The sequence below is a fragment of the Charadrius vociferus genome, unplaced genomic scaffold (genome assembly GCF_000708025.1).
Source record: "Charadrius vociferus isolate BGI_N301 unplaced genomic scaffold, ASM70802v2 scaffold69, whole genome shotgun sequence".
Classification (NCBI taxonomy): domain Eukaryota; kingdom Metazoa; phylum Chordata; class Aves; order Charadriiformes; family Charadriidae; genus Charadrius; species Charadrius vociferus.
Genome location: NW_009649937.1, coordinates 385,378 through 410,019, shown reverse-complemented (window position 1 = coordinate 410,019; position 24,642 = coordinate 385,378). Strand labels below are relative to the sequence as shown.

The following is a 24,642-nucleotide window of genomic DNA, read 5'->3' as shown; positions in this document are numbered from 1 at the left end:
GGCTTCTGTTGCATGCTGCGGCAGCAGTCTAGCAGTTCACTGTACACATGGAAGAAAAACATTCTTTTAAGTCATTTTTCCAGTGGTGGAAATAAGCTCGTATTTCAATTAGTATTTTCCAAAACAAGATCCAGAAAAACTCAGTACTGTGTGAAAGCGTGTTTATTCCAAAGCTAAATTTCTCACATAAAACATTGTCTCTGAACAGCAGCATCAGTCCTTATACAGATCTAAAACAGCCTTCTGAGGTCCAGGGCTTGGGGCCTTGAACCATCTCAACAGAGCAATAGGGAATCTCTTTTCAGAGTTGTCAGAATGGGGAAGGAAATGACAGAAAACAGATACATTGCCACTGGCACAATTTCTTAAATTCTCTTCTCACAAGAAGAGAAAAGGTGTCAGGACACTTTACAGGGAGCTTAATGTCTGCACAAAGATCTCACAGAGTACCCTGCTCTCTGCAGGCTGCTTGCCAAGGAGCTGCTGCCACTGTCAGGAGAGAACTGCATTATTGCTGCAGACAGAAACCAGGACTGTTGGATTTAATAATCTGCTGAACTGGTTCCAAGGACTGAAGAGGCCGAGAGGTCATGTTAGTGATGTGCTCCTTTGCAGCCTGGAGCCCTCACAGCAGCTCCAGTGTGCACGTTTGGTCCCAACTGACACCCTAGAGGGGTTTACTTTCTTCCTGCTGCCTCAGCCTCTTGGAGAGATGCTCGCTGATGGTCATGAGGGGGTTGGCTCTGTATCTGGGATTGGTGATGACCTCATGAAACCGAGCCACTTCCTCCTCTCTGAGGAAAGAAAAATAACACACAAATGCTAAGTGCCTCATGCAAAAGGAACTAAGCAGATAAGAACAGAACTCATAAAGCAGAGGGTTTCTGTACAGACAGAATGATCCTGGGTGTAAACCTCGGAAAGAAACAGTGCAAGAAATAAACATAATTTACCCAAGAGCAAAGCTCAAATTACTGCCAACTTCATGGAAGCCAGAGACTTGATCTCATGCCACAGAGACAGAAACAATCATGTTAGTGTCCAGCATCACTTGAAAATGTTTTTTAGAGCTTTTCCCTAGTATATCAGGAATAAGAGACTGTGGGTATCTTGTAAATCACTAAGAATGAAAACTACTTCAGAGTGCACTAGCACAAAAGCAGATTCTGCTTTTGAGAGCTCATCTACTGACCTTCTTTGTTGCTCAATGTAGAGCCTTATTAATCCTATGTGCAACACGAATTAAACACCATGGGAGTAGCATGAGAGTATTACCTTTGCATGCTTGGTCACAGCTGGTTGCTGTGGAAATGGTCTTGTCTTAAAAAGCAAGCAAGCAGGGAAGAAGAGAGCAGGAGGAGTGTAAAAAAAAAAAGTGAGTTTTCACATAAGTCACATCCGTTGTGACCTCCCCATCTCGCTCAGACAGACTGCCAGGCTCTCCACAGCCCAGCCAGACACACATCTCCACATTCTCAATAGTTGTTGTGGATCAGCAGGCGCTCTTCAGCTCGCAGCATGCAGCTAGTTCCCTCCCTAGTAGGGCCCTTCCGTGAGGAATGGAGAGAGAAGCCAAACCTGAAGCTTGGGTTGTGGCAGTTGGGACAATAGCGTGAGGCTTAGGAAACCTCCAGTACTAACGAACGTCCTGGAAATAATAAACCTCAAAGACCTTCCTCTGAAGTTTTTCCCTCCCAAGAAGCACAGACTTCCCAGACCACTATGGTAGGATACATGTCACTACTCAGTACATCTGTCCAGTTTTGTGCAGAGGAAAAGAGGGAGGCACACTGGCTTGCTGATATAGGAGATCATGGTGGAGCTGTCTATTCAGATTTTTATCTGTATACAAGTCCCTCCTCAGGCAGTTCCTCACCCATGAGTTCCAGCACAATGAGACACTGGTGGCGCTCGAGGCCATGACCCTTGGGCTTCTGCAGTGAACCAAGGAGGGACTCATCCAGAAAGGCAGAACTGAGCAAGAAAGGCATCCCAGCACCAACACTGGCCAGTTTCAGACAGAGAAGCGTATTCACGGAGTGTGCTAGAGAGCAGTGCTGGGATCTGTAGGCTGACTGTTCTCCTCAGCCTCAGTTTGAAGTTGAATGTCTCAGAACTGACAGAAATCCTGGAAACAGGGATCATAGAAAGCAAACACTGCCAGATTACAGTGCTTAGCCCCAGGAGAGGTCTGCTGAGGGGAAATTAAGTTCTTGATGCCTGGTGGCAGTATAAAATATCCAACAGATTATACAGAGGAATAAGGAGTTGCCAGACCCTTAAGCAAGTCCAGGAATTATTCAAAAGCATTTAGTGCTTCATTTTACAAGAAAAGGTTTGGCAGATACCAATGGATAGCTGTCCTCGTAAGGGATGTACAGCATGTAAGTTAGCATCCCAGAGGTGTTCCAACAGAGCAGCTGTAGCTCCTGATGCTGTGCAGAGTTCCAGGAGCTCCTCACCTACACAACCACAAGAGGCTTTCCTGAAGGGTATCAGCTAGAGCTACATGGGCCTGGTGTTATAAGAGACTGAGCCACAGCTGTGTAGCTGGATGTTGCAGCTCCAACTCAGCAAGCTGAAACAAGGGACGCACCACCTAGTTGAGAACCATATTGTCCATGCCACACAGAGGGACACAGTACAGACATAGTCACTTGGTGCAGCCAGATATGACAACTGTGGCCAGGAGGAACAAGATGACAGTTGGTGTGGGTTTGTCCTAAAACCCCACAGACCATACACAGGACGGCCAAGCCATCATTTCATTTTCAATGAGTCAGGGAAAGTGAACTCTTAAAAGAGCAAGTGCAGATTCCTGTGCTCTCTTCACTTAGCTGTTATACGCGACAGAAGTGGAAGCAGACTGAATCCATTCAGAATTGACTGAGTCTGGTAGGGAGTAAGACAGAAGGACACCCACAAACATCCTGCATTTTGTAAAGGGAAAAATCAAAGCTGCCACCTCTTCGAGGGCCTTCAGATGTGCAAGGCTGAAACACTGGAACTGGTCACGTAGAGAGGTTGTGTGATCTCCATCCTTGGAGATATTCAAAAGCCATGTGGACATGGTCCAACCAGCTCTAGGTGACCCTCATTGAGCAGGGAGGTTGGACCAGCTGACCTCAGGAGGTCCCTTCCAGTCTCAACCATTCTGTAATGCTCAGCAGGGACTGGACACTCTGATAACTAGGTACTTACAAGAGCTGGCACTTCTGAGCTTGTTTCATCAGACAGAAGTCTGCTGGTTCTGCCTTTGCTTTTACATGGCTGCGGAGAGAAGAAACAAAAGAAGTGAGTGACTGTTATAGAGGAGCGGTAATTTAGCAATTGCTGTAGAGATGGAAAGAGTCCAGGGATTCTGCATCTGCCTTCCCAGAAAGTATAGGTAATTGTCCTGTATGAAAATTGTCCTGAAAGGCAATTATTTCCATAGACAGACACTAATGGAGATGCAAACTCCTTCCACCACACACTGACAACTGTTCAGGAGTCAGGACTGAATGGGCAGGAGGTAAATGCTTTATAGAAAAATTGGATCATTTAATTCTAGAACTGGTGATGAGCTGTCCATCCCCAGATCACTTTCTGCTTATCACTAACCTGCAGGTCAAACCGATATTGTTGCTTAGAGAAAAGATCCCACTGGACTTCCCCTCACCACCAGGCACACATCACCTCTGCACATCTCATATTCCTTGCTAATGTTCCCGAGTTCCAGCATCAGCAGACACAGACGGTTATAGACAGTGCTATGGTTACTCAGCAAGAAGAGGGAACTACCAGCCCTGCTCTGAGTCCTGTGGTGGGACCAGTGGGGTATAAGATGTCGTTTATATTTTAAGATAAAAGAATGGCAATATTCCTTCCTCCCTGTGAACACATATCCTCACCAAAGGCTTGCCAGCTTAAGTCAGCTGCAAACAGATTAGCTAAAGAGAAAGCACGACAACAGAGCTTCAGATTTTGCCACCAAACATAGGTTTTGAGAACCCATGAAGATGCAAGATGGACTCATGGGAACGCAGGAAGGTCACTGTGTGCAGCTGAGGCACAGTGGCAAGCATAGATCTGCACTTTCTGCACCCATTTCTTATTCCTGGGCAAAAAACAAGGAGACCAGAGGTGTAATGCCATCCTGCACAGGATGCTGGAAGCATGTTGTGCCTGATCCCAAGGAGCAGCAGAGATTTACCACAAAGTCAAGCACTAAGCCTAAGCAAGGGACACGCAGGAAGGACAGTGACTGCCTTTGGAACTTGAAGTGAACAAGGGGAGTTGCTCGTAGAACTGGACATTAAGGAAAGGAGAAGAAACTTCCATTCTTCAGGATCACACAGATACAAACAGAAGAAGCAAGTGGGGAAGAGGGTCTGCCTCTGCAGAGCAGCTCCCCTCTAATTTGCCTTGGGGCTGAGCCCCAGCAAACAGCCCAAGGGGGAAAAAGGGTCTGCCTCCCACCCCTCTGTTGGGGGAGGGCTCAAGAAGGAATCTTCCCTTACTCGTGGGTGCTGGGTGCCAGGGCTTCCCCCACCTGATCTGCCAGAGAGCCCTTCAGGTTTGTCAAGGTTAGCAAACATGACGGTCTCTCACCTTCTCTTCAAGACAGCAGGATCTGGTCTGTTGTTGGCAGTGTTACAGTGACCTCCTCTTCCTATTTCCTTCTCTGACCCAGTACCCTCCATCCTTTTATTCTGCATTTTTTCCCCATTCTTCCTTTCCTCCTCCTTCCTTGCCCCATGTTCCTTCATCCCACTCACTTTCATCATCCCTCTCCACTAGATCAGCTCCTGCTGCTTTTCCTCATCTCTCTCTCTCTCTCCATCCTCGCCCATTTTATTTTTCCTCAAGGGGGATCCTAGTGGACCAAAGCTGCTGAGGGCTGCTCTCACCACTGCCCTGATCACATCTGATTTACCCTCAGCCAAGCACAGTGTGCATCAGTATCAAAGCTCCCTGCCAACCCAGACAAACCCAAACAGCGTGGATGTGTGTCAGCACAGACACTGTGCAGGAAAACAGCAGCCAGGCAGATCGATTCCTGTGCGCTGCTGCTCCTGTACCTTTCAATCTCTCTTGAGGTCACCCCAGCACTGCCGGCATTACACAACAGGCCTAAGCGCTCACAAGGAACAGCGATCAGCAAGAGCGGACAAACAGCTACAGGGATTCGAGCAGCTCCCGTCACACCGCTGTTTCCACTGATACTGCAAGACGCAGAAAGAGCAGGAAGTATCTCTGCTCTCTTCATGTTCATTGTCTACCTTGACTTCAGCAAGGCTTTTGACACTGTCTCCCATAACATCCTCGCAGGTAAGCTTAGGAAGTGTGGATTAGATGAGTGGACAGTGAGGTGGATTGAGAACTGGCCGAATGGCAGAGCTCAGAGGGTTGTGATCAGTGGCACAGAATCCAGTTGGAGGCCTGTAACTAGCAGTGTTCCCCAGGGGTCAGTCCTGTGTCCAGTCTTGTTCAATATATTCATCAATGACCTGGATGAGGGGACAGAGTGTACCCTCAGCACGTTTGCTGATGACACAAAACTGGGAGGAGCGGCTGACACACCAGAGGTCTGTGCTGCCATTCACCAAGACCTGGACAGGCTAGAGAGTTGGGTGGAGAGTTCAACAAAGTTGAATGAAGTTCAACAAAGGCAACTGTAGGGTCCTGCACCTAGGGAGGAATAACCCCCTGCACTGGTACAGGTTAGGGGCTGGCCTGCTGGAAAGCGCCTCTGCAGAGAGGGACCTGGGAGTCCTGCTGGACAACAAGTTGACCATGAGCTAGCAATGTGCCCTTGTGGCCAAGAAGGCCAATGGTCTCCTGGAATGCATCAAGAAGAGTGTGGCCAGCAGGTTGAGGGAGGTTATCCTCCCTTTCTACTCTGCCCTGGTGAGGCCACATGTGGAGTCCTGTGTCCAGTTCTGGGCCCCCCGTTAAAGAAGGACAGCGAACTACTGGAGACAGTCCAGCGGAGGGCTATGAAGATGATCAAGGGAATGGAGCACCTCTCTTATGAGGAAAGGCTGAAAGTCCTGGGTCTCTGAAGCCTGGAGAAGAGAAGACTGAGAGGGCATCTCATCAATGCTTATAAATATCTAAAGGGTGAGTGTCAAGAGGATGGGGCCAAACTCTTTTCAGTGGTGCTCAGTGACAGGACAAGGGGTAATGGGCACAAACTGGAACACAGGAAATTTCATCTCAACATGAGCAAAAAGTTCTTTACTTTGAGGGTGACAGAGCAGTGGAACAGGCTGTCCAGAGAGGTTGTGGAGTCTCCTTCTCTGAAGATATTAAAAACCTGCATGCATGCATTCCTGTCCAACTTGCTCTAGGTGAACCTGCTTTGGTGGGGGGGTGGACTAGATGATCTCCGAAGTCTGTTCCAACCCCTACCATTCTGTGATTCTGTGTTAACTGCTCGGCACAGGAACAATTTCTTGTCCCAGTTTGCCTGGATCACTCACAGAAGCACAGAGAAATCCTTTCTCAAGTGTAATGGGAACCCACGGTCACCACAGCAGGGGCATGCCAAGTGTGCCACCAAGTCGCCATGGCAGTCCCTTCAAAGATGAGTAGCTCTGCAGAGGATGATAATGCTTAAAGAAAAGTCTTTTGAGAGTACATCCTGGGCCATACCAGATCACGTGACCCAGAGGCTGTGCCTCTTGGGACAGCTTCCTCTGCAGCACACTATTTTAAAGGGCTGGGTGCTTCTGAAGGCTTTCCGGTTCCACTCAACAGCTCTGCCCCATTGGTCTGGCAGGTTTGAAAGGCTGCTGCCTGCTCACTTGGATTGTGTTAGTAGCCCTGTTTCGTTACACTTCATTGCCTTCATTCATAATAAAACAGAATAAAAACCTCACTGTAATGCTCTCTTACCCAGCAGGAGATCAAATTCCTAGAGAATCTAATCTTTTATTAATAATGCTGACAAATCACCAGAGTATTACCCTTCATTTACGTAATGATTCAAATCCTATAGAAGCTTCCTCTGATTATTTCAAACATGTACACACATGCATTACAGGAAGACACAAGTCAACAAAGGGAAGAAGAGCACTGTAGCTCCTCCATGCCAATACTAAGGGGGACTGCTTTTTGGCTGGCGTGTCCCAGGCAATCTGGGTGACATTGGTCAATGCCAAGCTCCCACCTCTGTTTGCTGACAGCAGATGGTGCTGGCCAATCCCAAAATTCTCAGCCAGGGCTGGGCTACCTAGACACCAGAGCCTTGCAGCCAAAGTGAAAACAGAGCCCCAGTATGAGCTCAGGCTTCCAGAATGAGAGAAGGGTTGCCACGCTCCCACAGGTCTGGGTTTGGAAAGGGAGCTGACAGCACTTCTCTGAGGATGTCAGGCTAGAGATCCATGCAAGAACACTGAATGCTTCCATATGTACCACACATCCTCTGCCGTGAAGTGTACTACAGAAGCGTGATTTCCGTGAGTCAGCTGGAAGGACCATTTTGGCCAGTGTTCTGCCTTGAAGCAGCCTGCAGCAGATGGCCAGAGAGGGATAAGACCAAGGCAAGTGTATAGCCACATCCTCTCCAGTATTTTCAGCTCAGAGACCTTATGCCAGCTGCAGTTTCTATACATGCAGTAACCCTCCATGGAACTCTCCTCACTGGATTTGTCAGGTCTCACCTGAACCCACAGGCTTCCCTCAGGCATGACATCCTGCAACAAGGAGCTGTGCATAGCACAGCTTGCACTGAACCGGTTACTTGCTAGCTATGTTTGATGTCCTTTATTTCTCATACTGGGAAAGAAGACAAACTACTCCCTCACCACATCACACTTGATTTTATAGACTATTACATTCCCAAGCCTCTTTTCCTCTATCTCCTGTCCAGGCTGAGGACTCCCCAGCTCACTTAGTCGCCCCTTGCACAGAAGCTGTGCCAGATCCTCTACCGTCATCTGTGTCAGCTGTCTCTGAGCCTTTTCCAGTTCTATTCTATCTTTTGAGCTGGTCCAGAATTGCAGGCTGCAGTGACACCATGTATTTGTACTAGATTATGCAGCTACCCAGGAAAGCAATCCCTAAAGGAAGCACCCTACCTATCCTACCTCCTCTATACGTACTTTCTGCAAGCCACTCTCCCGGATAGCAGGGGCTCAGCCACCACGGGGGCTGGGGGAAAATGATGAGGAGGAATGACTCCTGGAGTCAGATGCCACATGTGGTTGTGGCACATCATCACAGAAAGAGGATAAAGCCACCTGTTCAAGCTCAGGCTAAGCCCTGGCCCAGAACTCCATCCAACCAACCCTCAGTGCTCTGCAAGACTTGAAACTCTGGGTATATTTCTGCTGTTCATTCCCACTGAAAGAGAGGGCGGGGTGACTGAATGGCTGCATAAAGAAAAAAAAATGCTATTCAAAGAATTAGAAGGCAAGTTAAGGAAGGAAATATTTTCCCATGCTTAGATGCAAGGTTCATAGCTGCTGCTTGTCTGAGGAGTGGCTTTCCAGAAGCGCAGGGAACTGCCGACTCAATTCTGTAAGTTGATGTCCCACCTGGGTCACAGTTTATTTCTGGGGTATCCAGCAAGTCACAAGAGGGTTCGTAGTACCTCCAGCCTTGATCTGCAACCAAAGAAGAGGGTGCTTTGCCAGACAGCCACCTTCTTGGCTGTTCTCTAATGCAAATGCTTTTTTAATACAGTCAAAACAAGTTTCTAGTTCCAAACCCTACTGAGCAACTGGAGAGGAGGGAAAAGTGTTTCTGCAGGATGCCGAGCACTTTTATTCTGCACTGAGGGATGCAAAAGCAGCTGCAACACTGACTGGATGGTCAGGCAAGAGATGTGGGTTTCAGAGGATCAGAAATAGCCCTTCTCTTTCAGTACAGTAAAGGGAATGGAAACACCATCTTTCTGTTCTTGTCCAGTCACATTGCAAGCCAATGGGGTGAACAAAGAGTCTGGCCAGAGTGTAAAGCTCTGCCCAAAGGGTTAGAACTGCCTCAGGAGAAACACTGGAGATGTGGAAGCACAGAATGGCAAGCTGCAACACCTCAAGTCCAGATTCTCAGATGAGCTCAGCAGCATTACACTCTGGACACTTGTCTGTCACTCTTGCAACTCCCAGGACATCTGGTTGCTCCCAGCCTGTCTCATGACAAGCCTCATCTGAGCAATACAGTTGGCCTCCTAGCTGTGGATTCAGAAGACACATATAAGCTTTTTTCTTGAAGCATGGGAAGGGGCAAAATGGAGTTGAGAATGAGACCCTGTTCTCCTCACCATTGGCACCAAGCTTGCATTGCCTGTAGCGACAAGCTGAACTGAAAGGCACTTCATCTTGCAGGAAGAAGGGAAATACACAGCCATCCCTAAATCACACGTACCTCTTGGGTGGCTTCCTGCCCCTGCCACTTGTGGTCAGGTCGGAGAGCTCAGGTAGGGCTTCCATCAACGGCTGCATGTCTCCCACCACAGGTGTTGCTTTCCGCTTTGCTTCAGTTTTTTGCTTCTGTTTGGCTAGCTTCACACTTTCTATTTCTGAATTAGAAACAAGACATTACTGGAGGAAGGGGAAGTGTTTGTAAGAGATACCCTGAGCTAAGAAGTTCATAGGCTGCTTCACTATCTACAGGGACAGGAAGCCAGAAGTGATTTAAACCAGGGAAAGACTGAAAAGAATGAAGCTGGGTAGTTCCCTCCCTTGCTGTGCTTGCTTATAATTATATACATCTCTACTGACATTTGCAATGGGAAGTGAAACCCCCAGACTGATTTTGTCTGAACTGTTTCCATGCCTTGCACTGTTCATTGGTCACAGCAACATGGCACAGGAGTCGCAGGGTGGAGAAAACCATGCTGACCTTGCATGGAATTCGGAGAGAGAAACAAGAGAGGAAGGGACAAACCAAATACAGTCAGCTCCATATGCGGCATTGAACAGTCACAGTCCCATCTCTGCTTTGCTGTTGGGACAAAACAATGGTCTCCTAGCAGAGGCACAAAAGATGGACTTAATTTCAGTTGTTTACTTAGTTTGGAGCAAGTCAAGATCTCACCTTCATGACTCAGTCTGGAGCTCGAGCAGTCAGATGCCAGATAAACTAGGCCCTTAGAAAAGCACAGCACCGAGTGCAACACACAGAGGCAACTGGCTTTCCCTCGAGACCATGTTTACCAGTCTCCCTGCAGCAGCTCTGAGCAAGGCTGTGGGAACAATAAGGCTCTACAAGTGTTATGGCAGTCTCCCTTCTCAGCCATGGGAGGTGGGCATTGAAAGCTGCAGGCTTCTGCCTCAGTCCTTGAAGCTCCCTGGTATAGAAAGAGGTCCCACAGCTGCCCAAGCCTTACAGAGCCAGCAATCTCCAGGGCAAGCCCTAGCAGAACATGTCCTCCTCCAGGTCAGCCCTCAAAAGACCAGCACTGCTATAAGCCTCCAGCTGAGCTCCAGGATGCCCCAATCTGTCCCAGAAGTCCCTTGATGATGCCACCAGAAACATCTGGAGCTCAGCGGGATCCATGAGTCCCTTTTCCTTCTGCCAGGTGATCACCAGGCCTGGAAACCCATTGTATTGCCTTGACACTCACCTTGTGGAGGCTGCACTGCAAGAGCAGGCTTCTGCTTATTGCCTTGGACAATGAGAATATTGCAAGGACAAGCCTCTGCACATGATGGAGAAAGCAGAACTCATTCAAGAAAGCAGAACTCAAATTCACCGGCTAGCCACTGGCTCCTTTAGTATCTTTGTTTTTGTTCACTCCCCAACTCAGCTAAGTTGAAGAGCAACAGTTTTTCATGAACTGCAATTTTGCTGTACATGGATGTTAGTGACAAATCTGGACTGTAAACGCTTCTCCTCACAGCAATCCCTGCCAAGAACACAGCTTTCTGTTCTGCATCACTTCTTTTTTTGGTCTGGCTTTATGAAGCTGACTACTTCAGTGCTTTCATAAACAGTATGTGCTCAAAATTTTCAGACACCTGATTCTGTGCAAACATCCCAAATTCTTTTCCTATGAAGTCTTGCTCGTCTGAGGAGCCATGCAATATATGTATTTTTAAATGTGCATACTTCTAATATCTGAAGCATTGCATAATTTTTTTCCCTCTCTAGTATCTCATGAGATGATTTATTGGAATGGAAGAAATCTCCAAGTTTTGCGTTTGCACTACAGGACTGAATGTTATTTCCCAGGGTCTTGGCATCCAGTGTCACAAAAGCAGCCCTGGGACAAGAAGAAACAACAAACTCTTGGGAAGACTTAGGAAAACGGAGATGTAATGATAAGAACTTCAGCAGTACAAATTGGGTTCTGTTTTGGGCATGAGGGAAGCAGGCAAGGACTGCAAAACCCACAAAGAATTGGCAGTTACCCGCATCAGATGAAAATCATTGTGTTTCAGTTGACTGCAGCTCTTTATGGTCACAATGTTAGAATGCCAAGTTTCATTTAAAAATTGCCATCTCTGGAAATAGCAGTTCTAGAGATAGCCATTCTATCAGCTAATAATATCAGTTTCTTTACTGATGTTTATACAGGCTCTTTCCAGCTCTCCCATTTTTCTCAATAACAAGCTGCACACCTGGTACTAACACTTGCTGACTTTTACAGAAATTCCCGGGTACTTGCTACCCTTAGCGAAGCATTTGCTAGGGAATGCTGGTATTTGCCAACTGGCCACAAGTTTAATGGGGGAGTCAAGACAGCCAGCAATTTAGGTACTTCTGTATCTGTAGAGCACTTCTAATACCTAATATCCTCTAAGACAGAGACAATTTGGCCTGAAATTTTCTATCTTGGTGTTCTCCCCAAAGCAAAGCCTCTGCATTTCATTTGTATTGTCTCAGCTTAGTAACTTCAGAGCCAAGACAGGACGAAAGAGGCCACGGCAGTGCCAAAATAACATACGCAATCTTGAGAAAGACTGATGCTACAAAGGCATATGTGCTGGAGGGCAAGATTAAGAGAGTGTAGGGATCCTGCTTCTGGGCTTTTCTAAAGCAACCTTGACTATGGGAGCTGTGCTGTCACCCAGTTGCAGGAGCATGCCCTCTGTTTCTTGCAGAACACGAGTCCCATGTACCCCCTTTACTGTAGATTCTGTCATAAAATGCTGCTAAGGACATGCCTTCCTCCACAGCACCTGGTGCCAGTCATGGTATCAGGGGATGGAAAGCTCGGCTGTCCCCTCCTTTTTTCCCACAAAGGAGAGACCTAAAGGTCTCTGGAGCACAGAAATTGCAGCCAGCAGGCCAGACGTTAGGACTAGCACAGCTGTCTATGCTTTGTGGCCAACAGGAACACCAAGGGTTGCAGATGTCAAAGACACTTGGAAGTTGTTTGTTGGTGATAGGAAGGAGGTTTCCTTCAGACTCATGGTGTTAAATTAGCAGCTTTTTATGTTAAGAGGAGCCAGAGACACCTTCACTGCAACTGGTGAAATCACAGGTTGATGGACTTGACCTCAGAGCTCAGGAGCAGTGAGCATATGGTGCAGCAGAAAGCTACATCTCCCAGCCCCAAACACAGTCTGTCAGCAACTCTGTTGGGCCGGAAGGTGTTAAGGGAAAAGCCTGTCCCAAGAGCAGCTCCAGGTGGCAAGAGCTCTGCTATACCAGGTAGCACAGCGTTGTCTCTTACTGTGCTGAGATACCTGATGCAAAAATACAGACACTTCCCACAGGAAACAGAAACATTTCTGCCATGCACTGGTTTTGTTTAACTCATATTTCACAGCCTCAAGAAAGGCCAGACTGTCTGGTAAGTGGGTTCACTGACCTGTGGCACGTGGGAAAGAGAAGAAACACAACCAGCAGCGTCCAGAGACTCCCTTACTGAAGGGCAGGAGGGCCCACTGCAGGCTTTCACCACAGAGGCTTGGGATTAGCTGGTGGCTGCATGGGGCTCAGTAGGCTGTCCTAGTGTCCCCACAGCTCCTCAGGGAGGAGGAGCTCCACTATACAGATAGCCATATCTGTACCAGAGCTTTAAAAGATAGACAAACACGCTAACCCTACACGGGCACAGTGTCTTATCTGGATAAATAAAGATTTTATGTAGTTACTTACATTACTTGTGGAGGAAGATCAAAAGTAGGTTTGGGGCAATGACTCAATCTCAGTGCTAAACACTGAGAAACAATACCTGGGACTTTTACCCCATGTGCTGGGGAGCAGATGTGAAGGCTTCTGAGAAGCACTCAGCCTCCCCCAGCACTGCCCAACGCTCCCACCCACACCCACGTACGGAGACATCCAACAGAGCCATGCTTTGTGATGCCCATGATACCACCATGCTTTGGAGTACTTACTCTGTAGCCATCTTTCTTTACGCAGCTTCATTTTTTCTTTTTTGGAAAGAACTGTTTTTTCTTCTAAACCTAGAGGAGAAGAAATACATGAGATGGAGCCTGGCTCCTGCACACAGATTCAGTGCTGGACACTTCCCAAAGATAGCAGAGTCTGTAATATTTGTTCAGTCCTTGATGCTTTTGAACTTGCTGACAGGTCAGGCAGGCTGCAGACAGGCGGCGACTACACCACACCTCCACTTTTAGCCAAACAAATCAAACCAGGCTCACTGTTGGTTAAGAAATAAGAAATGGGCAAGTAGATCAGATCCTCAGCACCATAGGCTCTGTTTTCTCAGGCCAAGTAGCTCTTTGAGAAAAGCATTTTGAGAGACCCTTCCCCATGTCCTGCACTCCTGCATGAACCCAGCCTGGGAGCTGGCATTTTCTTCTTTAGACTAGCCACAAGTCATAGGAGGACCTACAGGTTCCAGAACTGGAAGCAAGAAGCAAGTTTTATTCTGAAACTACGCAGACTGATAAAGCTAAGAAGAAGGAAAACACGGGCTGCAGACATGTGCAAGGGTAGGAGGGCGAATGGCAACCTGACATGGTTATTGGTATCCGCCCGCCCATGGCAGGCAGGGGAAGCACTAAAAAGGGTCTGAAATACCCAGTTCCGTGGCAGCCCTAAGGAGCAGCTGATTACTAACAGCTTGTAAAAACAGCTAGTACCTACTATATACCAAATTCAGTATTTGGAAACTAGCTGCATTATATCCAATATGAAGGAAAATAACGTCACAAATATTTTTACGGCAAACACTATAAAATTTTATCTCATCTCCGGTGTTTAAAACAAAATGGACTTTATTCAACTTTCCTCCTGAAATGTGCTGGGAATCCTCCTACAGGAATGCAAATGGATGAACAAGCTCCCCAAAGACCACTCCTTGAACCTTAGATTATTCTTAAGCCTGGAAAAGAAAAAATACCCCTTTTCTCCCCAGAATAAAAAGGAATTCAATGCAACTCTAAAAACTCACTGAGGAAAACTTGTCTGAAGTTGCAAATCTTTCAGGATGACTTAAATGAAAGCAGGATCATAATTTAGTAATTTAAATGCCTTAAGATAAGAACAGGCCTGCTGGGGCTGGAGACACTTGTCCGTAAAGCCAACAACCACCACCATGTTTTGAGTTTTAAGAGGACACCAAGAACAAACTTGTAGCCTTCACTGCCTGACATCCCAGAAAAATATGTTAATGAAGTCAATGCTTCCAAGAAGTGAGAAATAAAACCACGCCTAGATGCTATTACTTATTTACAAAGCTCAAACATGTATTGAAGGATTTATATGTGACTGATGCTGCTATCCATTTTTCCGTCTCCCACATAAAGCACCAATGCATGGGGACCCTGCTAGGCCCCAGCCAGCAGGACAGCCTCACTGGGCTGTGGGGCCTGGCAACAGCAGAGACAAACATCTAATTGTGTTAAGGGCAAATTTCCTCAATCTGTTTGTTGTGGTAGTAAAGCAGATGCTAAAACAACTAATTGCATGTTCCAATAACCAACTCCCAGTCACCCTCACCCCCGATCACCCCGCGTTTCTGCAGTTTCAGGGGAAAAAAGGATGAATCACGAAAGGCCAAATTGTGCCCTGATGATCTCTGAAGGTCTGCCTGCATGAGACACCTCTGCCCTGTCTTTCTGGCTGCCCGAGCCTGCCCAGATTTCAGTGGCGGCGGTGCTGTGCAGATTTGCCTCATCTGAAAACACGCTCATTACTTCATTGGGAAAACAGTGCGTGGCGGGATTTGTCAATGGAAAAAAAAAAAAATTCAGCCAGCTGGCCAATTCTAGTAATAACATCAATTCAGTTTTGTTTGTTCCCCCCTCCCTCTCCCTCAAAACAGCAGTGGAATATTTAAGGAAACATGAAAGCTGTTTTCTTGGCAGGAGTCCAACCTTACTGCAGGCCGGGGACAGTGGCCGGCACCTGGGCTGGCAGCCGCTGATCACCAGAGGGGTGCAGGGAGGAGAACTGGATCCTTCCTCTGCCTGCTGCGAGCAGCCAGCGAAGCAGCTGGTTTCTGCCCTTTTTCACTGCCTGCTCCCCTGACACCTCCATTTTACGTATCCCTTCCCGCCCCTCAGGAGGTTGTTTTGCTGCTAGAAGGTGCAAAGTTGTGTTTGGCAACTTCCAGTCACAATGCTGAGTGCCAAAGCTGCTGGAAACCCACTGGAGAACAGCAGAGGCAGAATTTAGCACAGACCGTCCCCAAAGTAGTCTTTCTTTTTTTATTTAGCTTGCAAGCACCTCTGAGATCAAAGCCAGACCGCAGCTCCAGTTTAATTATTTTTCTGTAAAATCAGAAGAGTTTGAGTCCCCTCCTCTGGCCCATTCCACATGCAATTTAACAACACTTGCCTTTGAAACCTTGTGCATGTAAGGTGAGCAAAAGTCAATTATATTAGCTGAGAGTAATTTACATACTGTAAACTTGACAATTCTTTCTTTTAGCAAGGATGTGTTTTTTATCGCCTATGATCTGCACAGTACAAAACATCTCAAATACGAACAGATTTAAAAAATAGCTTTTTGCCTCCTACATCAAGTGTTTGATACTACCACTGGCAATTCTCAGGATCCTGCTTTCACAGAAGACAAGACAATTATTTTTTTTTTAATACATGTTCCTTCATTTCAGAAAGGTTGAGTTTGTTTGGTAAAGGACTCCTTAGACTAAAAAAAACCCAAACCATATATTTATAACTGCTTTTCATAAAGGACTCCCTTAAGAGTAAATATATATATATCCTACCTTAAAAGTCCCCATTATATCCTTTCTAGGCATTCAGAAAAAAGCTGGATTGGGTTAAAGCCATAACACTACAGGCTTACCTGAGACCCGAGATCCCACTATTCAAGTTTGACTCCACAACTGAGACAGCAAAAACACAAGCTTCACAGTTCTGGCAAACCACGTTACTTTGAGGACTTGGCCATGATCATAAATATCAACTATGAGCAGAAATATCAAATAAACCTGTGACTGTGCAATGCCACATGAACAGAAGAGGGTCCTTCAGCACCAGGCATCTCCCACTCCCCTTCCCCGTGCAAAGCTGCAGTGAAGCACTAAGTCCCCTCTGGTACAAGCTATTAAGAAGTAGCATGAAATACTATTCCTAGAACTCCACTGATGTATAACAGTAAAGCTGTTGCTGCTCAAAACATAGTATTTTGGCAAAACAGGGTACCCTATAAATTTAAGTTAAAGAACAACAGATGTGTTAATTTTCTCCTCAGTTGTGTAACAGCAGCAAAAATAAGCATATGCCTACAGCTATGGGATGATGAGTTCACTAAAGAAATTCAAAGAGCACACCCAAAAGCAGAAGACTGGCTGTGTTTTGGGCTATTTTTTTTGTTGTTGGTGGTGGTTTTTTTAATTACATAGTTTCACTTGTAAATTGACTGATGCTCTTTTACACTAAAAGGACCTGGGAAATGATAAACCACAGTCTTCTGGGGCAAACACAGCAGTGGTGTGACCTGACAGATGTCAGTGCAGAACTACTGAAGGTATTCCTTTTCCTCTAGGAAGAAAGCTGAGGGACAACACGGGCCAGGCAGAAAGTCAGCCACAATGTCCTCCAGCAGAGATGGTGCTCCGCAGGAGCCAGCCCCACAGCTCACTGCTGTCACGTCACTCAACAGCTCAGCTCCCAACCAAGCGACCTCCAGCTCCACTTCTCCTCTAAAAAGCACTGACACAAAAGTGCCTGGGGAGCCTGGGTCACTAGTGGGACTGAGTCTTGGAAGTGGCAAGGACAGAAGCAAGGAGTTGTTTCCCAGGCTCTTTGCCCGCTTACTCTTTAGAGGAACCCCCAGAAACAGCTTGGTAGTCTGAATGTGGTGCATGGAGACCATGGCAGGGTAGTGTTTGGCTTTTTCTCAGTTCAAGCCCTGCCACCCTAAGGCGGCTCAGGAACCACTGTTGGAAAAGAAGATGACAGTCCCTGCTGGGACAGGGCAGGTTTCCCCATGGATACAGCATTTGCTTTTTATGTTGCAAAACAAGCTACATTATTTTTGTTCGCACTTAATCATTACATCAGCATGCAGGCTTTCCTCTTGCCCCTGATGAGGAAGGCATCCTATTTAAAGTTGGATCTGCATTCTCAACCCTTCCAGATATCCCGGTTATTTAAAGTAGAGCCTACTTCCAAGCCTGGCTTCCCATCCAAGACCCAGAGGAGCTGTGCGACTCATGTCCTTGTTCCAAGGTCATGCCTCCATCAGGCCTCATAAATATCCCTGGGCTCTGACCAGCTACAGGAAGGGCACAAAACCTCCCTCTGCAGAAGAGCTGAGACTCATCTCTAGTTAGCCGCATAAATGCACAAGTGATATGCCATCTGAAGCAGGAACAGTTCCCCTCAGGAGGTGACTGAGAAGTCACAGTCTGCACAGTAGTCTGCGAGAGGCAACTCTAGAGACAAAGTCTGTCCTCCCAAACCATATCTTAAATGCTGCAGACATGTTCAGCCCCTGACACAAGGTAAGAGTTCCTCCTCCTCCTCTGCCTGAGGCATTTTTCACTCTTCAGGAGTCCTTGGTCTTCCCACCTGCACCCTCTCAGCAGCCCTCCCCAACGTAGAGGTTGACATTTCAAAGGTCAGTCTCAGATAGGCACACAGAGGATGCTCAACATGGCCCAGCGTGTCACTGTCCTTAAAGCCACGTTTGCAGGTGGAAGGTTATTTTCCTAACCAAGCAGGAAAAAGGTAACATGCCTCAGTGAACCTAGATTTCTGAACCAAGAACCAATCATGCCACAAGGACTAGAAAATGTCTCGTTTGAGCTAGGTGCCAACTCATTGCCAGTTCATGGCACAGAGAGATCCCAGAAACCACCGTGAGCCTCCTGATGGAGAAGCTATGGCTGCCACAAGGAGCTCATCCCTTCGAAAAGTTATCCTTTTCTCTTGGAAAAATATCAGCTTATTTCAGGAGTTATCCTCCCTGTAAAACACGTACAGGGTACAAACATGGTGAGGTCAGAAGGAGAAATACCCCACCACGTATTCTGTAGCATGCAGCCTTCTTAGGGGAGAAAGATCCACAGAAGTAGCACTGGGGGACAGCAGGACAACCATGTGGCCTCTGCTTTATTTTGTTCATTAATTTCCACTAGTGCCTTTCCTGTATTACCTCCATCCTGCTGCAAACACCCCGGAGGGCAGCAAATTAGGTCAGACCCATCACTAGTCCAAGTCACTGAAATGCTTTTTATCACATACTTTTTGCTGGTTTGGGAAAGTTTCTCCTAAAAAATTGAAAGAAACCGTGTATTTACCATGAGCATGTCCTGCTCAGTCACTGGGTAGGCAATGAGACTCAGGAAGGAGAATGAAACACTGGATACCAGACAGACAGTGCCCTTCTCTGATGCCAGACAGGCCATGCTGTTTCTCCCCTTCCTGACCAGAAAAGCATTATGAGATGCAGCCAGGACCCACGGGCGATGAAGCAGCTGTAGAAGTGTTTGCTGGCACCTACAAGAAGAGGAGGACTTGCCTACAGCAGGCAAAGTGAATGTATTGAATGCATCTTTCAGAAAGCCTGGCTTTAAGAAAACACAAGGGGATGAACGGTAACCATCTGACATCTACTAGAGCTCTTGAAACTCTGCATGCAGAAGGTGCCTTTTTTTTAATAGTTTTTTTCTTTAGACTTATTTGTCCTTATTACATTGCAGATGCACAGTTTTGCCTGAATAACGTAGATGCTATGTCATTCCTTTTTTCCTGCTGCTTACACATTTGGCTGTCCTTTCTCTGGGAGTCTTGGATGACTACAGTGAGCAACAGCCAAACCAACCTCCGTGTGCGGCAGACTTGGAAGTACCCTCTTGCTGTTCTTCCACTGAGCATGGAAGCAGTGAATAAGACAGCTCCTCACCTCTTTCTCAAATGCTTCCCTGGTCAGAGAAAAACACAACTTGGCAAAAAGTGCAACTACTGAGGATGCTGTTGCACCCATGCAGGAGCTCCACATGATTTGCTAGAAATTGCTACTTTTTACTTATTTCCCTCATGTCTCTTCTGCACCCAGAAAAAAAAAAAAAAAACCAACAACAAAACAAAAACAGTTCTCATTACTCCCTGAGCTGTAATACTTCAAAAACCACAAAACAAATGCAGAAAGGCTCACCCACAGACATGTGCCCTGTGAAACACATGCCATGTCAGGGACTTTGCAAGACCAGGTGTGATTTCGTTCAAGAAACAGGGTTTTCCAGCTTTGGGAGAATGAGTTTGCTTTCAAGAAAAGACACTTCAGTCCTCCCCTGCCCCTTTTCATGTCCATGAATTGTTGCATGTACATGCAGTAGGTGTGTGTACGTTCCTTCCAACAAAAAAAAAGCAAGAAGTCCTCCAAAAGCATCCTGAAGTTCCACAGCACGAATAAGATATTCTTATTTCTCAAGGAACAGCATGTCCAGAAAAGCTGACTTTTTCTTTGCTTCCTCTGGTATATATTTGCTTTCTGTACAGCCCCATAAACAGTTTAAATACCTGTGATCACAGTGAATTTTATGCCCAGCTCTCAACGAGTGCTGCTGCAGCTTATAGCCTTACAAAAGGTCACTCAGTCCAAAGAGAACAAAAGCAAGGGACGAGGATTTCAGTGCATGTTTGAGACGCTCCCAACAGCTCAGTTCATGAGATTTCTTTCAGGTTTCATGACAAGCCACCTTGTCCTTCCTGCACACCCATCTCTGATCACAGCAAATTACATAGGGAACAGCCATGGAAGATGAGAATTTGCTGTGTCTGCATGTGGGGCAGAATGAATGGTAAAGCCTTCTTGCAATCAAGATGATCCAAGGAGTTGTAGGTCTGCAGCTGAGATTTTTTTTTTCCACAGTCAGTCAAGAAACCCGACCATCTCCAACCTCCTGCCTCGCTACTGCTAGCAGAGGAACCCCACCAGCTGGCTTCTGAGGGCAACTTCATCGCCCCAGCCACCTCAGAGAGGAGAACCAACCAGGCTTTCTTTGCTTTCATTGTCCATGCAGAAGCCTAAAAGTCAAGTCTCCAAGAAGTGCAAGACAGTGGAGCTGAGGCCAAATGCTGCTTCAGGCAGTGCCAGGGGACCCTGGTCCCTCAATGCCACCATGCATTTCCCTCCCTCACCTAAGGGAAACACGTCTGATCTGCTAAAAGTATTCCTTAAGAAACATGAACAAGTGCATCTCTGTCAGGTCTCAGGTTAGAAAGCTGGTGAACTTGTACGTTGGCATTAAGCATTACCATACAGGCAAAGCAGCTTCCTCTGTTGTAATTCAGATATAGGGGGCAATGGTGCTATGCAAAGCCTTCAAGGCTTTGCCCTCAGGAGTAAGGCATTCCTGGGAGCACGGGCAGCCCTCACTTCCCAAAGGCATCAGCCTTCCCAAAGTTGCAGTACTCACCCCTAGCAAAAGTTTTGCAAATAAGCAGCATGTAACCCCCCTTGGGAGTACACCCACTATACCTGCTTCCCTGCTCCTCCTAGGAATGAGACCTGGTCCGACAGGATTTGTAGTGTCTCTGTTCCACTGCCAATTCCTTACCTTATCCGTGAAAGCCTAGCAAGCTGCTCTTCCTCCTCCTCCTTTCATCCAGCACTCACACTTTTCTGGGAAGTAGCACATAAGCTTGGGGTATGAAGCACTCCACAGTAAGCCATGCATTCATAGCCTGGGTCAGCCATGGTGTAACCTAGGACTGAAAGCAGCCTCATTACTATCCTCTTATTATCTCTGCTACAGACACTTCTGACCTATTTATTTCTCAAGTTTTAAACAATTTGACATTTCTTCCAATGCAACAGAAAAATAAAATTATGTTCCCTTCAGCAAGAAAGCCGGAACTTGTTCTCTGCAGACATGGTTTCTAAAAAAAATCCCTAGAGATCTGAGACGTCAGGCCCTCAGGTCTCACTACCATGCAGTCTCAAATGTCATGATTAAAGTCAAACAAACCCAAAATTAAATAGCCACATCACTTTCCAGATTGTGTGTTGGGGGCACTTTCCTTGTGCAAGCATGACTGACACATGTAGTCATACCTTCAACATGAAAAGACTACAAAGACAAGGAGGTCAGCCATAGGAAGCAGTAGTGAAGAATGCCCTGACTGTTGTATCACATGTAAAAGGGCTACAGAAAAGATGAGAGGCTGTGTTCCCATTTATAAGCACTGATCTTGGGAAAGGCTTACAGAAAGAGCAGAACACACACTGCTACAAGGTACTTGGAATCTCTTCATCGTGTTGGATGTGGAGTCGTAACACTGTACAAGATGCCCCTGCAAGTAGTGAGAAAGGTCAAAATCAAATCAAGTGGGTTAGAGCCGACCACCCCCTGCATGGCTGTGAAGGGTGTACACACCCACAGATGCTCCTCACAGCCTTCCACCAATGGAGCTTTCCATCAACTCAGTGCTGCAGCTCCCCTCCAGAATTGTCTTCCTCTTCTCCACTTGCGTCATCTCCTCTGGGTCATATGCTTCCAGATAAGCAACAGAGAGCATCTCACCAGCTGGAGAGCATCTTTGCAGAAAAGGCCCTGGGAGTCCTGGTGGCTACCAACTTGAACATGAGCCACAAATATGCCCTTGCAGCAAAGGCAGCCACTGGTGTTCTAGGATGCATAAGGAGGAGTGTTGCCAGCAGGTCAAGAGAGGTGATCCTTCCTCTCTGCTCAGCACTGGGGAGGCCACATCTGGAGTAACAGGTACACTTCCGGGCTCCCCAGTACAATGAAGATATGGACTTACTGAGGTGAATCCAGCTAAAGGCCACTAAGATGATTAAGGTACTGGAACATCTTCCACTTGAGGAGAGGCTGAGAGAGCTGGAAAAGAGGTGGTTCAGGGGAAATCCTATCAATGTGCACAAATACCTGATGGGAAGAAAGGAGATGAGGGCACCAGACTATATCCAGTGGTGCCCAGTGACAAGACAAGAGGCAATGGGCACAAACTGAAACACTTGGGTTTGGGATAATTTTTGTTTTCTAACTGTAAGAGTAGTCAAACACTGAAAAACGTTGCCCAAAGAGTCTCCAGGTCTCCATCCATGGACATATTCAAAACCTGACTAGACACAGTCCTGGACAACATGCTGTATCTGACCCTGCTTGAGCACAGGCTGAACTAGATCATCTTAAGATGTTCCTTCCAACCTTAACAATTTTGTGATCAAGTAATATTCAAAACAAAAAATTCAGATAGTTTTCATAGGTGCACCTACTTTCAACACCCCTATAGGGGGGCTATCCTTTGGGAAAAATACTTGTCCTAAAAACAAAACACAAAGCACTACAGAAGATTTTTTCATCCCTACCCTTGCCCACTGCTGATTTCAAAAAAGATCAGTGCCACCAGCAGAGCACACAAGCTTAGCACAGATCAGCCCTTGACACCAGCCTTAGCAGACACTGATCACACAGGGTAGCAGGGTTTTGCTTTCCGTTTTGTTTTCCCTAAAGCAAGAGCGTTAAAAGTATGGAAAGCAGGAGCTTCCCAGCTGCCCTGACAGGACACGACCCACCTTCCTGGCTGGCCAGCATGATGTCAGATCCATTCCCTTTTGAGCCCATCCTCAGTTCACGTGGAGTGAGGAAAGTGCACAGATCTATGTCTCCCTTGTCAGAAAAGACCTGCCCTTGTGAAAAAAGTATTTGAAAAGTCACCGTGGCAACAGAGTTGCTTCAAGCAGGCGTCTATAAGGCAATGACTCATAGGTTTGCCATCGCAACCTGAAAACAAGGTACTGGGGGCACGCAGAGGTGTGGTTCTGAGCTGCCTTTACCTCCTGCAGCAAGTATATTTAAGGTTCATACAAAACCATGGACACCACCAAGGTAGACCACCAAGGTAGACTCCAGGGAGTCCACAGCACAGCATAATCTGAACAGTTGGCAAGTCCCCTTACACAGAGGATGAAAATTTATATTTTAACAATGAAGAAAGATAAATGGACAAGAGATATGTGTGGATAGTGCAGTTTCAGTAGGGAGCAGTGGGAAGAATAGAATACACTTTCTATAAAAGCTTAAACCGTAACAAATACTTGGAATGAGATTTTTTCTGAGACTAAAAGTAATTCACGTTTACCAATGGATAAATTCTCTCCTTAGGGCTAAGGGAGACAGAATACCAAAACATCCCTATTCTTTTTGGCAATGCCTTGCATGCTTGTATTTTGAAGAGATTTTCCCTAAAATATCCTTTCCAGTCCTGCTAGTAAGATTACCTTCGACTGCATTGTCCTTTGAAAAGTTTGAAAAATCAATACCTTCTGCAGTATTACATCGTGAAACACCTAGATCAGAAAGTGTTACACTATTTGATTTTACCTGGTGCTTGTAATTTATGCAAAATGCAAGAAACTTAATTTACTTTAATTTCCTTGACTTTCAACTATATATTTGCTAGTAGACAATTAAATAGACATTCTCTAGGGAAGTTTTCCATTTCCAGCCACTGGTTCCTATAACCCTTCTTGCATTTGTTTTGCTACCTGGCATTTCTTTTACAAGTGTATTCTTACCTATCACTTCATATATGCTCTTTGAGCTCCTTAGAGGAGCCAGCTCTGCTCAGTTGTACTTGTTATTACATTCTCAATGCATAGATTTAGTGGTGACCCTGCCAACCAGTCTTCAATCTCCTTCCCTGGGTTTGACGACAGGCAGATTTCTTCCCACCTGAAATTCTCCACTTCAGTTCTTAGTTTCTGAAGAGCTCCTTTAATGGGACTGCAGACAAAAGACTTCTGTTTTATCCAAAGTACTGATTTTACTGTTTAGCAGTTTAATATAGTTGAAGCCACCCTATACCTCAGACAATTTTGTAGCTCCCGCAAGTTGTGCACAAGAGAGATTTAGACATAACCAATGTTTATTCATATTTACAAACACACCCATATGTTCACCATAGCTGTGTTTTAACCACAGGTATTTTTCCTGAAAATACGCAGCAGAGAACCGCATTTTATGCTGCATTTCCCTCAATGGTAAAGCAGTGGTCTCATGGGGTGCTGGGGGAAGGAGAGGGGGCAGACAACAGTAGGGAAGAGAGGGCTAAAAATAAGTATTTAAAGATGCTCAGAGGAACTGCAAAAGCACAGAAGGCGAGATTTCTAGAGCAGACAGGCAAATATGTCACTGTCAGGTGCCACTGCAGCACTGGCAGCAGACCAGCCGTGCATAAAAGGATGTGCAAGACAATACCTAGAATGAGTTCTTGAGTGGTTTTCTGTTCCTTGAGGATTACAGGAGACATTACAATGTGTTATGTACAGAGGCCCCCCCCC

The 24,642-nt window shown here is 46.4% G+C and overlaps 1 protein-coding gene across 1 annotated transcript in view; it reads right to left on the bottom strand.

The window, feature by feature from the left end:
• Positions 1-667: 667 nt before the first annotated feature.
• Positions 668-24,642, bottom strand: part of FAM207A (family with sequence similarity 207, member A) — a 62,166-nt gene continuing 38,191 nt past the window's right edge. The window contains exons 3-6 of the mRNA XM_009891402.1: positions 13,284-13,352; positions 9,358-9,511; positions 3,202-3,270; positions 668-794 (exon numbers count right to left, since the gene is read on the bottom strand). Coding sequence (XP_009889704.1) covers positions 668-794; positions 3,202-3,270; positions 9,358-9,511; positions 13,284-13,352 — 419 coding nt within the window. The remainder of the gene's footprint in view (positions 795-3,201; positions 3,271-9,357; positions 9,512-13,283; positions 13,353-24,642) is intronic.